Here is a 16,105-nt window from a genome sequence, read left to right on the forward strand (position 1 = left end):
TGGGTACAATGAAGTAGGGGGCTGTAAAACCTCATCCTCATATCGGCTGGAGGATCTGGCTCATTTGCATCCTTCGATATCTGCACACAAGACTTTCACTGAAGTGGATGACCTTGAACTTGGGAGGGAGCCGCTGCTAACTGACAAGAAAGGAGGGTGAGTGTGATGAAATCTTCCTCCACAGAAAAGTCTGGCTCACCCTCTGATGCAGCACATCTTTTTTAGTGTTAGAAGCACACAGGGGTGATGGCTACCTGCAACACACATAGGAGACACATAGGAGACACATAGGAGTGCAACTTGCTGTGTGCAACCCACTTGACACAGGAAAACCACCAACACTGAAGTGCCATGCCATCAACATGAGAGCCCTCGAAGAGCATGCTTGACTCGTCTTGCAGACTCAAAGCAGGAGATCAGAATGAACAGAATGATAGAACTGCTCCTCAGTGAAAAGCTTAATATGTGGTGCACTTGCTGCCAAATTATACTCATGCTCTAATCAGCGGCAGCTGGATGCAGTGGTCGCATGCCAATGTGCATTGGCTTGTTTACTTTACACTTGAAGTAGATTGGTCTATCTCAGGGGTAGGAAAGTTCGGTCCTAGAGAGCTGCAGACCTGCAGAGTTCAGCTTCAACCCTAATAAAACACACCTGAACAAGCCCATCAATCCATTCAGGATTACTAAAATACAGGCAGGTGAGATTTTTTTTTTCAGGGTTGGAGCTGAACTGTGCAGGACTGCGGCTCTCTAGGACCAAACTTGCCTACCCCTGGTCTATCTAATCCGACGTGACGTCGAGAGTGACTGACTGAAAGGTAAACATCATTTTTGTAAGGGTAGATTTAGTAGTAGGGTTAGTGTAGGGGCACAGAATATACAGTTTGCACAGTATAAAACCCATTACTCCTATGGATTGTCACCAGAGGCGTCATGCCCATTCAAAGTAAGCTTCCAAGAGACAAAAAATTGCCTAATAACATTTTCTATATTTCATACAATCTCACCATTGTGATTAAATCGTTCAGTGCGTCAAATCATCAATTATTACGTTCAAATCTGCTTTTGTTGGCTGGTGCTGAGCCAGACACAGATGCATTTGTACAGCATTGCACATTATAACCAATCGCACACAATGCTAATGGGTTTATGAATGCAGTGACCAATCAGAGGTGTTCCAATGAGTCATCTCTAAAAATTTCAGTGCTTTTATCACTACTAATGAATACTTCTTTCTGGTGAATTCTATAGTTAGTAACAACAAACTGCAGATTTGTGTATGAATCTATAAGTAAGATATTAATTTCACAGTGTAAACCGCTTCAGTGATATTAATTGGAGTTTTAGAGAGTGCTTGAAGTCTAGACTGTCAATAAAAAAAAAAAATTCTTTGATAATGTAATGTTCTTTGCTCTCTTTCTGTACAATGTACAGTGTTATGATAAGTAGCCTAACTTTCACTTTAACTTTCAGTGTTAAATTCACATTAAATATAAGGTCAGTCGTATTAAAACTAAGTTATGGCATGACACCCATATCTGTATTTACGTAAAGAGACAGTTTTTGTGCATGTTAATAGGTTACATTATTAGGCTAACTTACTTTGACCATCGCCTACTATAGATCAACTAACACAATCTATAAAGGTGAGAATAGAAATATTTCATGATATATAGTTTATGCATTTGGGAATGTTTTGAATAAAAAAGAAAAAAAAAAGAACATAAGTGTTATTATGTCCCAATGATAGAGTGGATGAAATTATATGTAATTGTAATGAAATTATGGATTTTGAAAGTATGACTAGCAATGTTACAGTGTGATCAGTTTTGATTTTTTGTACTAAGAGTTTTGAAAAAATACACTGTACTTGTGAAAATATTACCAAAGCGAAAAAAAAAAAAAAAGAGGTGTAATTCCCCTTGGTAGATGTCAGAACTTTGCCACAAAATTGGTGCAGATTTGTAAATTATTTAGGTATTATCCTATATCATAGGCTTTATTGTTCACTTTTGTTTATTTCTCTAGATCCTGGCAAATATCATAATTTTCATTTGCGGGAACCTGGCAGGAGCATACCATAAGCATCTGATGGAACTGGCGCTAAAACAGACATATCAAGACACCTGCAACTGTATAAAATCACCCATCAAACTGGAGTTTGAGAAGCGACAACAGGTTTTGTATCAGTCTTACTTTACTATCTATTAATTCTGAAGTCATGAACTTTCAGCTGGTCTGTGGCTAAAGTTGAAAGACCTGCCAAAAAGAAGATATTCCATGTTTTCTTTGGCAAAGCACTTAATGCTCAAGGTGACTCAAAATTGGTGAATTCAGGAGTGAACTGGGTCTAGTCCTGGAACACTGGAAAGCATTTGTGGTGTGTGCCAGTTTGCTGAAAGAATGACAGAACTAGATTAGATTAGTGTAAAAATAATAATTCCTCATCCTCCTAAAATGTATGTAGAGAAACTTTATTTAATCTTCAATGCATGTTTTTGTAAATGTGCTCAGGAATTTGAAAGTACAGTATATTTGATTGTACATAAGCTTAATATGGCTTATTTGGTAATGTGAATCAGAAGTGTAATAGTAGAATTATCTCTCTTTTTGACAGTTCATAGTTGGTCATATTAAGACGTTTTCAAAGGTCAGTTTTCTCATGTCTTCGCCACAAATGTAGTGTAGTATTATGGCCACAAATGTTAGATTTGAGATTGAACTGCAGACACTGATAGTGATTTGCAGTAACAAATCATTTATTTTCAATCACTGGTTTCATTTCAGCTAATTATTTTGTATCTTCAAAAAAAAAAAAAAAAAAAAAAAAAAAAAAACAAATTAATAATAATAATAATAATATATTTACTGAATGCTTATAATATATCTAAATGTACTTTGAATTAGTTTATTAAACATTTACGTACACTTTCTTAATGATCTTTTAAACCACGCATACATAACTTCTTTGTTAATAGTGTTGTTCTTAAGTTAGAAATGGTAAATTGATCATTAATAAATTATGAAAATGAAAATTATTAAACACATTATGGATATGCTCATAAATCAAGAACAAATAATTTATAGCTGTATTTATAAACTGTTCATTACTGTCTATTAATGGTAGGGACAATGCTTTAAAAATGACGAAATTATGAATTGACTATTTACTAATGTTTAACAAATGGTTCATAGCATGCAGTTATTATAAAGTGTTACCTGCTCTGCTTTTTGTCAATTGTAATAGATGCTTCTGGTTAGAACAAAAAACTCATATGTACACAACTTTTCTACGTTTTCATTTTAACATATCATGCCTATTAATGACACAATGCTATTTATATTGTTATTGTACAAACCCGATTCCAAAAAAGTTGGGACACTGTACAAATTTTGAATAAAAACAGAATGCAATGATGTGGAAGTTTCAATTCCAATATTCTATTCAAAATATAACATAGATGACATATCAAATGTTTAAACTGAGAAAATGTATCATTTTAAGGGAAAAATTATTTGGGTTTTATATTTCATGGCATCAACACATCTCAAAAAAGTTGGGAAAAGGCCATGTTTACTATTGTGTGGCATCCCCTCTTCTTTTTTTATAACAGTCTGCAAACGTCCAGGGACTGAGGAGACAATTTGCTCAAGTTTAGGAATAGGAATGTTGTCCCATTCTTGTCTACCACAGGCTTCTAGTTGCTCAATTAACTTAGGTCTTTGTCGCATCTTCCTCTTTATGATGTGCAAAGTGTTTTCTATGGGTGAAAGATCTGGACTGCAGGCTAGCCATTTCAGTACCTGGATCCTTCTTCTACCCAGCCATGATGTTGTAATTGATGCAGTATGTCAATTGTCAGGTTGGAAAAATGCAAGGTCTAGATGTGCAAGCTGCCTATCCCAGACGCACTCATGCAACCCCATATCAGAGATGCAGGCTTCTGAACTGAGCGCTGATAACAACTTGGGTTGTCCTTGTCCTCTGAGCCCATGTTGTGATTTCCATTACAGTAGCATTCCTGTATGTGATGCAGTGGCATCTAAGGGCCTGAAGATCCTTAAGGACTTGACCCTTATGCATAGAGATTGGATGATATTATGCACTGTAGATGACGATAACTTCAAACTTTTGCTCCACAATTTTTTCACCGCCACATTGGGGGAATTGGTGATCCTCTGCCCATCTTGCTTTCTGAGAGACACTGCCACACTGAGAGGCTCTTTTTATACCCAATCATGTTGCCAATTGACATAATAAGTTGCAAATTGGTCCTCCAGCTGTTCCTTATATATACATTTAACTTTTCTGGCTCTACGGCACCCCCTGGAACACAGTCATAAATGTTGATGTATAGCTCACACATACTTGCACGTATTAATATGAAACTCAGTACACATATAGATCTCATTGTGCCGAACAACTTGCGTATTGCATGTCATAGGCTCCGCCCAACAGGAAGTCAGCTATTTAGAGTTATGTAAAAAGCGCATGCTCTGGAATTTGATATACTTGTCATAGGTTTTTTACTCGATTGCCACCAAACTCGGTCAACATGATCTCAAGACATTGGGGATGAAAAATTGCCAGGGGATTTTTGATATCTAGAACGGTTTGCTCGTAGCGTGGCGTTGAATTTATGGCGAGAATTGAGAAACAGGAAGTGTCTGATACCATCCACATACATTTCCTAATTTTAATCAAACTTCATCAGATTATTCATTGTATGGTGTCGATCGCATATATGTGACTATTAACAGTCAAAGTTATAGCATCACCAACTGGCAGCAGGAAGTGTGTCATTTTCAAAATGCTTTGAATTCAGCATCTTATTTTTACTCGATTTGTTTCAAACTTCATCAGAATAATGTTAAAACACAGTCGATATAAATCTGCTGGGGGGATATCGATATGTAAAAATATTGTTGCCGTGGCAACATGTCAAACTGGAATACTTCTCTGGTGATTTTGAGGCATATAACATGCTTAGAATTTCATCAAACTCAGAACACATATCAGTATTTATGACAGCTAGACACTGGCAAAAGTTCATAAGAGGGCGTTGAAGAGGCACTCTATGGCGCCACCTTTTGTCAAAAGTGGGGGGGTTAGTTTTAGCTACAGACACCAAACTCAGTACAAAAATTGATCTTATCAAGACGGACAACTTTCTAATTCACAGTCATCAGCTACTTCAACAGGAAGTCGGCTATTTTGATTTGAATTTGGATTTTTTTTACATTTAGCTGTGAATTAATGCATACTGCTCAGAGGAGAGGAACTTAAATTGTGAATGGGTTTTGGATAGCTTGGATGGTTTTGTCGTGGTGATTTTCTTTAAATGACAGTAAAAATAGAATTATGAATTTTCCTGCATTTTTAAATTCCAAACACTTCAAAACTTTTTTTCATACAGAAAAAAGTCATTCTGAGGAAATATGCATAGTTTCATGACTTTACAACACTGTATGGATAACAGAAAATTAAAAAACTGGCAGACATTTCATCTCACTCTGTCCCTCTGTTTGAGTGTGTGTGCTTAGACTTCCATTGTCTGAGAGAAATAGCGCCCCTAGGTGCAATTCCCAGACTAAAAAAGGGAGGAGACTCTCTGTTGGTTTCACTTTTAAATCGGTTAAGATCAGAAGTGTCAAGTAACGAAGTACAAATACTTCGTTACTGTACTTAAGTAGAAATTTGGGGTATCTATACTTTACTTGAGTGATTATTTTTCAGCAGACTTTTTACTTCTACTCCTTACATTTTCAGGCAAGTATCTGTACTTTCTACTCCTTACATTTTAAAAATAGCTTCGTTACTGCTATTTCATTTCGGCTTGTTTTCATTCCGGCTTGTCATCATAAAAAAAAAAAAAAAAAACCTATCCAGATAAATCGCGCCATCCGGATGGAGTGAATTTGATTGTGGTTGGATGAGAAGTATAAACATATACCATTCCGACACCCTATTGGTCTGTACGTGATCCATTGCACCTGCACGTGACACAAATCACATCACAGTCCAGCCAGGACATAGACAGTTTTGGGTTTGTTTATCAAAATATATATTTCTTAAAAGTAGGGTTGGGTATGGAACCGGTATCCGATCGCCTCAGAGTCAGTCCGCTTAAATTTCACATGAAACCAGCTTCAGACCGGTCTCCTCCCGTCTTTGAGCGCGCACTTCAATCCGCAGAGGCGCAGACCGCGAACGGAGCAGCGCATGCGCACTTAAACAAACAGAGGACACAAGGTATGTGTTTATCGATAGATTGTTAGAATATCCATATCTGTGCAGTTCTTTGTCATAAATACAGTTTACAAAAAGTCACGAGGTAGCAGTCGGTTTCTCATCTGTAAAGTTTTCGCTCATCACACCACAGCCGTTTCCTCCAGCGAAAATCTAGCCCTTAACACATATGAACGAACACATACTTTAATTACACTTACTAAAATATACTTAATTTAATCATACGTACTTTATACATACACTACTGTGCAAAAGTATTAGACACTTTAGTATTTTCACTTAAAAGAATGGTGTTCGGACAGTTATTTATATATTTTGCTGTAGTATGTCAGTATAAAATATCAGTTTACATTTCCAAACATTAATTTTCCCGTTGTCAGACTGCTTGTGCATTCAGAATCGCACTAGATTATTACTAAAATTAATGACCAACTGATATTTCCTACTGACACACTACAGCAAAAGATATAAATAACTGGCTTAAAACCCTTTTTGGGGAGAAAATACAAATTTTTCCATAAGACTTTTGCACAGTACTGTATTTTAAAAACGACATTGTTGCTACTTTATAAAGAATGACCATACAGTAATTCACAGAACTGATTTAAAACAGTGACAGACAGCACTCATGTTAACTTTTATATCAGAGTGAGTGACAGAGATACAGTAGAAACATTATGTGTGCTTTTGTATTAAATAATGACCCAGATTGTGAAATACATTTATTAGCCTTAGATTAAGGGAAGCAAAACTTGCACAACAAGCTATGGATTTATTTTAAATATTTGTAATGTTCTTTAAAGTTATCCATAGTTTTATTGTGTTTCTTTTTTTTAAAGTATCGGTTCAGGCACCGTTTAGGAGCCGGTACCATTTTAAAAGTATTGAAAAGGCACTGGACCCTATTTAAAAGTTATTATTTCTCACTGGCTCATTTACCAAATGAGTGCTTTTTCTTCGTCCTCCACAAATTAAGCTACTGTAGGTAGTTCGGTAGCGAGATGTTTTAATAAATTAGCGTTTTCGATTGACGATGCGATTGACAATGTTGTGATAAGTAGGCTATACCAACTTTGTAACTCGTTACCCCCCGAACACTGGACATAGCAGACGTATGTACCAAATACAAGAAGCTATCAATCAAGAAAGTATCAGGATTATGATTTCTTTTTCAGTTTTAGTTTTTGATCAATCACTTGGATTAATCATTCATTTTGACAGCACTATAATGTTTACTGTAAATAGACCACCATACAAGTGTAATTGTTACTAAGCCTGCACCAATGTTCTTGTCCATTGCCCTCGCAGATTCCTGCAGCTAATCATGTATGTACATAAACATTCCATTAAAAGTTATTGATGACAAGCCTCTGAAGTTTGACTTTTTTGCACTATAACAATACTTATTGGCAACTAGTCATCATATCTCTAGTCCTTTAATGTATTTGCATTGTACTAAAGTGCGTTCATTTTAAATGGGCATATATGCGGCTGAGGAAGACCTGAAGGTCGAAACGTTGCTTAATTAAATTCCTCTGGAGCAGTAGTTTTCAGTGTTCAGACTTCACTTCTTTATTTGTCTATATCATTTAGTTGTCTTGCACCTGTGTCCTAATTGGATGTTTGGGATGTGCACACCATTTTTGTATTTTTATATATGCGGCTGAAACAGGAAGCCTAGTGCATCCCAAATTTTTCAACATGAACATTATAGTCATTATGGCCTATGGCCTTTAGAAAAATGTTTTTTGAGGCGGTGGGGTAGTACACAATAGGCCCCTGTGGTGCGGCCTAAGCTTTTGTTCTTAATGGCATTTTTTTCCCCTTACATTACTTTTACTTTTATACTTTAAGTAGTTTTTTAAACCAGTACTTTTACACTTTTACTTGAGTAAAAAGCTTGAGTTGATACTTCAACTTCTACAAAAGTCTTTTTAAACCCTAGTATCTATACTTCTACTTGAGTAATGAATGCCAGTACTTTTGACACCACTGGTTAAGATACATATAAATACTTAGATTTAATTCACACTGACAAGCTAAACCAACATATATGATTATTACCAGGTCAGGGCTCATTAATAATTGATGTGTGGTGATAAGTGAGAAACACGAGAGATGAATACCGCTCTGAGCAGGAGCGTGTGGAATGATGAGCTCAGAAAAAAATGAGTTTATTCTTGTTTTATAGCTATTAAAAATAAAGTATTGCAGCAATATCACACAATTCACCAATTAGAACACACCAAGAGCCAAATTAAGATGTTTTTGAACTGTTTGTGTGAAAATGAAATATTTGCGGCTGCCTATCTGAAATCACTGCCTCCGATCAGTGCGCACAGTGTCACAAGTTCAAAACAAACAAATTTATTCTTGTTTAAGAGCTTTTAAAATAAATTATTGCCATAAATGCACACAATACACTCATTATAACACAACAAGAGCTAAATGCAGGTGTTTGTGACCCGTTTAAGTGTGCAAGACCATTTGAAAGCGCGACTGGCAGAATAACATATACCTCTCAAGCTGCAGGATTCTGCCTTTCGTCGTAAGAACGAACACATCACGGACAAGATTATTTCAAAATACATAATAGCGAATATAAACGAAAACAGCCACGTGAACATAAACTGTTGAGAAATAAATCTGAAGTGGATCTACTGGATTTTAATATTAAGTGACCTTATATACCAGCTGCTTCTGTCTTCAATTTTAATCTATATAAAAAATGAAACTCATTCATCTTGGCTGCTTTTTTAATGTGTGTACGTATTTATTTATTATTTTGCTCTAACAAGACTTAATCTATATTCAATTAAATCAATTTCATTTTTTTTTACATTTGATTTGTCCATTTCTGCATCTAAACGCCTAAAAACCTAAAACATGTTCTATTATACTATTGTTAGCAATTTCTTTATCGTCCAATTTATCTGGTGTACAAACTTTTATTTTCATAATAAACTTGTTTGTTAGATTATACACAGTTACAGTGGTCTATAATAAATATTAACAGGTTTTATTCAAGCTGTTTAGAATGATTGCAGTAGGCTAATTTTACTTTTCTATGCATTTTGTATAATTTCATAGTTTATGCATTATAGTTATAAAAACAAATAAATTTAGCCACTCACATAGAAATCTTAGGCCTTATCCTTTTCTGCCAGTTTTAGGGATTTTTAAAAATCCTAAAAAAACGTATTTGTGCTGCAAATAATAATTTCAAATTAATTTGATACTGACCTCTGACATCCTGTGACATGATATTTATTTGAATTTACATAATCTCATGGATGTAACAGTAAATCTGTTCAGCTCACAGATCAAGACTAAGCTGTAATGCAAGCAGAAATTTCACAAATGCTTGTAGGTCAATAAAATCATTACAAAACACTTACAAATCATTTAAGGGGTTTGATAACACTGCAAAATAATGTCTAATTTGTTAACATTAGCAAATGCATTGATAACACTTTATAATAACTGCACTCATTAGTAAATAGTCAGTTCATGCTTTATAAAGCCTTGTCCCAATATTAATAGTCAGTAGTAAGCAGTTTATAAATACAACTATAAATAGCTTGTTCTTGGTTTATAAGCACATTTATTAAAAAGGAGAGTAAAGGGTCACTTATCTTCCTATGAAAAAAAATAAAAATAAAAATAAACAAACAACAACACAGATTGATAAAGAACTCAGAAATGTTATTGTGGATTTATGATAAAATCTGCTTGTAAATGAATTCATACTCCTCCAAGACAAAAGTAGTTCACACCAAGCCAATATACTGAAGATGTTAAATTGCGAATGGGTTTAGGATACCTTAAATGGTGTAGCCTTAGCGATTTATTAAAGTAACATAAAAAAAAAAAAATAGTTATTTTACTATATCTTTAACATTTTTCATTCCAACTCTTCATAATTTTTTATATACGTAGAAGTCATCATTTGAAGGAAGCACAGTATGTTTCATAGCTTTATCATTTTCAAGAGCCAGCATAAAATTAAAACTATCATAACTTATAAATCAAGCTTGCAATTCTTAGTACCAATAATGCCCACCAGATGGAGCTATAGGATTACTTTTAAATAATTATTGTAGAAACAAGTATAATTTAAATCATTTATAGAAATCTTTCAAAGAAAAATAATATGAATTTTATGTATTTTAATGATAAAATGACCCTTACTTAATTAGAATAACAAGCAGAAGTATTGTGAACTGTATATTAAGAATTATTCTTAATAGGCTTTATGGACAGATAAGTTTTGAGTGACTCTTGAAGGTTCAGCACCACATCCTCTTTTAACACTGTTTAAAGAATGTATCTTACAGAACAGGTGCGAATGAATATTGGATAGCTTGAATGGTTTTGTCGTGTTGATTTTTTGAAATAACAGTAAAAAAGTAACCAGTAAATGTCTTTTATTTTTTAAAAGTGCAGCTTCTAAACACTTAAAAAAAAATGTACACATAGAAGACAAGTCATTCTGAGGAAATATGCATAGTTTCATGACTATACAACACTATATGGATGATAGAAAATTAAAAAACTATCATACATCTGATGTCACTCTGTCACTGTGGGTAATGTGTGTCTGTGTGTGTGTGTGTTTGTGTGTGTGTTAAGTGAATTAGGTGTGAAACTATCAGGGAGCATTTAGTCTCCAGCGCCAACATTTTACAGAACTGCCACTTTCCTGGAGTCTCAGAATTACAATGTGTCAGGTTCTGAGAGATCTAAGATTCCAAAAAATTATTTAATTAGAATACCATGAAGTATTGTAAAATACTATATATTAGGACTTTATATATAGGCTTTATGAACCGATTAGAGTGACCTGTGAAGGACCAGCACCACCTCCTCTTGTCCGATGGTTTGAGGAATATATCTTCCAGAATCTGGGATTAAGATTTAGGAGCTCATTTTTATTTCACCTCCTTTCCTGAAAGTCTGTCTTGCAGAATTTACTAAAAATTAATCTTCACATTAATTCCTAATTATTTTGCAATTCTTCTTGACCTGTTTTTTTCTTCTTCTTTTCTGACCTCATGACCCAGTCAGCATTTTTTGTACAATGGTCAAGTCTTAACTTATCCATTTCTGTATTGCATTTGTGTTTGATATTTCTCATGGGCTTTACAGTTTGAGTTAAAACTCTTTTTTAGCGCATTTCATCTGTAAAAGAAAACATGCCTAATAATTCTGCACACGTGAATATAAGGAGTTTTTCACTTCCAGCTTTCATGGACTATTGTATAGAACTCATAAATGATTAAATAAAAAATAATGGTAGTTATTAAGATTGATATGGTTTGGAATTGGTAAAATGTGCTTGGAAAAAAATCACAATAAAACTATGTTTTAATGTTTAAGTTTGGAATATTAACTGACATGAATGAATGCTATATACATTTTGTTCATGTTAACATAATGTTTATAAATGAAATCTTATTGTAAAATGTTACTCAAGTTATATATATATATTGTTCTGTGAATGTGATTTTAAAGTCTAGATGATTCGGATTAACCCTTTAACTGCCATATCATTTAAAACCTCACTGCCAGAGGGATAGTGTGAATGAATGTGCCCGCTGGGCACAGTTTACCTGATGCCACCGGGGTGGCGATGGCATTGGTGGCTTGAGCCCGCCATCGCTGCTTGCAGCTATATTTATTATTATTTATTATTTTTATTATTAGGCTCTACAGCGCCCCCTGAAATATGGAGGGCCATATATCATACATACTTGCACGTAGACGTACGAAACTTGGTACAAATATAGAACTCATCAATACAAACAACTTTCGTATTGCATATCATAGGCTCCGCCCAACAGGAAGTTGGCTATTTGGGGTTTATTATTCATATTTGTCGTCAAAGTTGTGGGGGCTTTTGGGGTCCTTAACATACTCAAAAACTCTTGAAAATTTGCACACACTTTGGAATCTGTGGCCTTAAGGAGCCTGCAGAGGCTGGGACCCGGGCGTGGCACAGGGGCTCTACGACGCCCCCTGGAACACAGTCAGAATAGTTGATGTATGGCTCACATATACTTACACGTATTAATATGAAACTCAGTACACATATAGATCTCATCGTGCCGAACAACTTGCGTATTGCATGTCATAGGCTCCGCCCAACAGAAAGTCAGCTATTTAGAGTTATGTAAAAAGCGCATGCTCTGGAATTTGATATACTTGTCATAGGTTTTTTACTCGATTGCCACCAAACTCGGTCAATATGATCTCAAGACATTGAGGATGAAAAATTGGCAGGGGATTTTTGATATCTCAAACGGTTTGCTCGTGGCGAGGCATTCAAATTATGGCGAGAATTGAGAAACAGGAAGTGTCTAATACCATCCACATACATGTCTTGATTTTAATCAAACTTCATCAGATTATTCAATGTATGATGCCGATCGCATATATGTGACTATTAGAAGTCAAAGCTATAGTGCCACCAACTGGCAGCAGGAAGTGAGTCATTTTTAAAATGCTTTGAATTCAGCATCTTATTTTTACTCGATTTGCTTCAAACTTCATCAGAACAATGACAACACACAGCCGATGTATACCTGTTGTGGGGATATTGATATCTAATATAGTGTTGCCATGGTAACGTGTCAAACTTGAATATTCTGTTATGGTGATTTTGAGGCAGATAACAACCTCAGATTTACAGGAAACTCATAACACATACAATGGAAAAAGCTGTTAAAAGGGCGTGGAAAAGGCACTCTATAGCGCAATCTTTTGTCAAAAGTGGGGGGGGGGGGGTTAGTTTTAGCTACAGACACCAAACTCCGTACATAAATTGTTCTTATCAAGATGGACAACTTTCTAATTCACAGTCATAAGCTACAACCAACAGGAAGTCCGCTATTTTAATTTGAATATGTTTTTTTGGGAAAATTATTTTGTGAATTAATGAATAGGCTACTTCTCACAGGGGAAGTACACTATACACACCAAACTTTGTCTACATGAAGAAAAAACATTGAGGAACATAAATTGTGAACGGAATTTGGTTAGCTTGAACGGTTTTGTTGTGGTGATTTTTTGAAATGACAGTAAAAGGGAAACATTAATTGTCTTGTATGTTTAAATTGCAGCTTCCAAACACTTCAAAGCATTTTTTCATACAGAGATCAAATCATTCTGAGGAAACATGCATAGTTTCATGACTTTACAACACTGTATGGATAACAGAAAATTAAAAAAAAACTGTCAGACTTCTCAACTGACATGATCTCACTCTGGCCACTCTGTCTGTGTGAGGGAAGGGAGGGGGAGAGGGAGGGGGAGTGTGAGGGGGTTGGTGACTGTGAATTTTTGGTGACTGACAGAGTGTGTGGATTGTTGGGACGGGCTGTCTGGGAGAGAGAGAGAGAGAGAGAGAGAGAGAGAGACCTAATCATCCCTTTAATAATCAGGAAAAAAATCTGTATTTTAAATTGTTATTGTTTTTGTTGTTGCTAATGGTGGTGTTTTTGCCCTTTCATTACAGGTTAAGAAATCTTTTAGGCCTTATCCTTTTCTGACAGTTTTATGGATTTAAAAACATCCTAAGAATCCTTATTTGTGCTGCAAATAATAATTTCAAACTCATGTGACGTGACATGACATGTATTAATCTCATGGATGTAACAGTAAAACTCTTCAACTGACAGATTAAGCTGCAATCCAAGCAAAACTATTTCACAAATGCTTATAGGTCATTCAAATCATTACAAAACACTAATAAATTATTAAAGGATTTGGTAACACTGTAAAATAATGTCTAATTTGTTAACATTAGTAAATGCATTTGTAACACTTTATAATAACTGCACTCATTAGCTAAGCATTAGTAAATAGTTCATGATTATAAAGCCTTTTCCCTTAATAATAGTCATTATTAAGCAGTAATACATCTATAAATACGTTGTTCTTGGTTTAAAATCACATATATTACAAAGGAGATTAAAGTCTCAGTTGTCTTATAAAATAAATAAATAAACACAACCCAGTTTGATTCAGAATTCAGAAATATTTATTTCAAGATGCAATAAAAGGAAACTGTACACTTGAATAGGTTTTGAGCGATTCTTGAAGGACTAGCATCACCTCTTCTTGTACGATGGTTTGAGGAATATATCTTCCAGATAGTACCGCCGCTCCCTATATGCAGAGTATGCAGTCTTCGTAGGGCACCAACTCCCAGAGGAGGCACCATCCCAGTTGCTCAAAAAAAACCAAAAAAAACAAAAACAAACATGCGCCATTCTCCCATCCGCGCTCGCGACCGCTCACACCTCATGTTTGCGGCTGAATGTTCGTAATTGATGGATGGACATCTATGCCCGAGTAAAGGACATCAGCAATCCGGCAAAGAGAAAAAGAAAACTTTAGAAATTTATGGACCGTCTCTAAAGTTACATGTGATATTGTTATACACTTTTCTAACGTCAGTAGCATTTAAAGAGAATGACTAACAGTCATAAAAACAACTGTAATTGTTCATCTAGGTGACAGCTATAATGCACAATTAATTTGAATGTTTGATATTTATTACAACAAACTGTAAGTCATATATAAATTATGCTACTTTTTCACATGGGCTCAAATGCAAATTTGAAGCTCAATAGCATTTGAGAAAAAAGACTTGCAGTCACAAAACAATTGTAATGTGTTCATATAGGTGTCAGCTACAGTGCACACCTAATACATTTCTTTATAAATATTAAAATAAAGTGTTACTAAAGTTATATATATATTGTTCTGTGTATGTGATTTCAAAGTCTAGATTGGTCAGATTAACCCTTTAACTGCCGTATCCCTTAAAACTTGATTGTCAGAGGGTTACAGTTTTCGCGATGCCACCGGGTTGGCGTTGCACTGATGGCTTGAGCCCGACATCGCTGCTTGCAGCTATATTTTTATTTGTTGCCGTCTCTAGGCCATTATTACTTTTCCATAGGTTTGACATGAAGTTGTCCCTTTTGAGATAATGCAAAACACTGTCCTATTCTCTGCCCAGTTGCTAATGAGTTGAAATCAGGACATTTCTGTGATGCTGGTTCTTAGCTCCCAGTTTGGATAGGGCAACAAAGGCAGATGGTGGGACTGAAGCCCACTGCTGTCTCTGTGAAGTCTGACGGCTGCTGCTGGCATATTGGCTGTCTTCCATCAGACTATATGCTCTGCGAGAGGTCAAACATTGCCTCTCTGGTCTCTTCTGGATTAACCTCTTAAGAATATCCTCTCAGGCTATGGGTAATGAATTGTGTATTCTACAGCTCAGTGGTCTCAGCAACCACTGCAACATTACACAGTTTTCTGCTGTTGTTATTATTGAAGTAGATACTACATTCATCTAATAGCAAATGTATTAGTCAAAAAAAGGATGATGCATTTGTTACAGCTTAAATAAATGCTAATAAAATTATCATTATTGTAAAATGATTTTTATAAGTTCATTATGGTTGAATAGAGGAAATGTACCAGACCTACTGGACATTTAACCTTCTCTTGCATGTAGTACAGAGTTCAAGCTTTCATAAGCTTTAATAATGAGCCTCCAGACTATCCCTGTTAGATCTAATTAAATTCATTCACACTTTATGCCTTGTAAGGAAATCTTATAAAGTTTAAATTAATGCAGTAATCTCAGTTTTACCTTTTCACAAAAGTCCACTTTAACCCAATCTCATCAATCACAGAAGAATATCACATTACAGAAGCCTTAGACTCACGGATTTTCACATCTCCTGTGAAAAATGTGAGCTAAGGTATAATTTGCTGAAAGAGCTCCAGTAAAGAAAGGTTAATATAGCAGAACTAATGTGCAGCAGGATTTTCTGT

At 35.2% G+C, this 16,105-nt stretch overlaps 1 protein-coding gene across 2 annotated transcripts in view; it reads left to right on the forward strand.

Annotated features, from left to right (window-relative positions):
- adcy2a (adenylate cyclase 2a) overlaps window positions 1-16,105 on the forward strand; it is a 167,825-nt gene that overhangs the window by 110,661 nt on the left and 41,059 nt on the right. The window contains exon 4 of one of the 2 annotated variants that reach the window (XM_052577874.1): window positions 2,032-2,181. The exons of the other annotated variant lie outside the window; for it this stretch is intronic. Coding sequence (XP_052433834.1) covers window positions 2,032-2,181 — 150 coding nt within the window. The remainder of the gene's footprint in view (window positions 1-2,031; window positions 2,182-16,105) is intronic. 2 annotated transcript variants of the gene reach the window in all.

This window comes from Carassius gibelio, chromosome B16, assembly GCF_023724105.1.
Source record: "Carassius gibelio isolate Cgi1373 ecotype wild population from Czech Republic chromosome B16, carGib1.2-hapl.c, whole genome shotgun sequence".
Classification (NCBI taxonomy): domain Eukaryota; kingdom Metazoa; phylum Chordata; class Actinopteri; order Cypriniformes; family Cyprinidae; genus Carassius; species Carassius gibelio.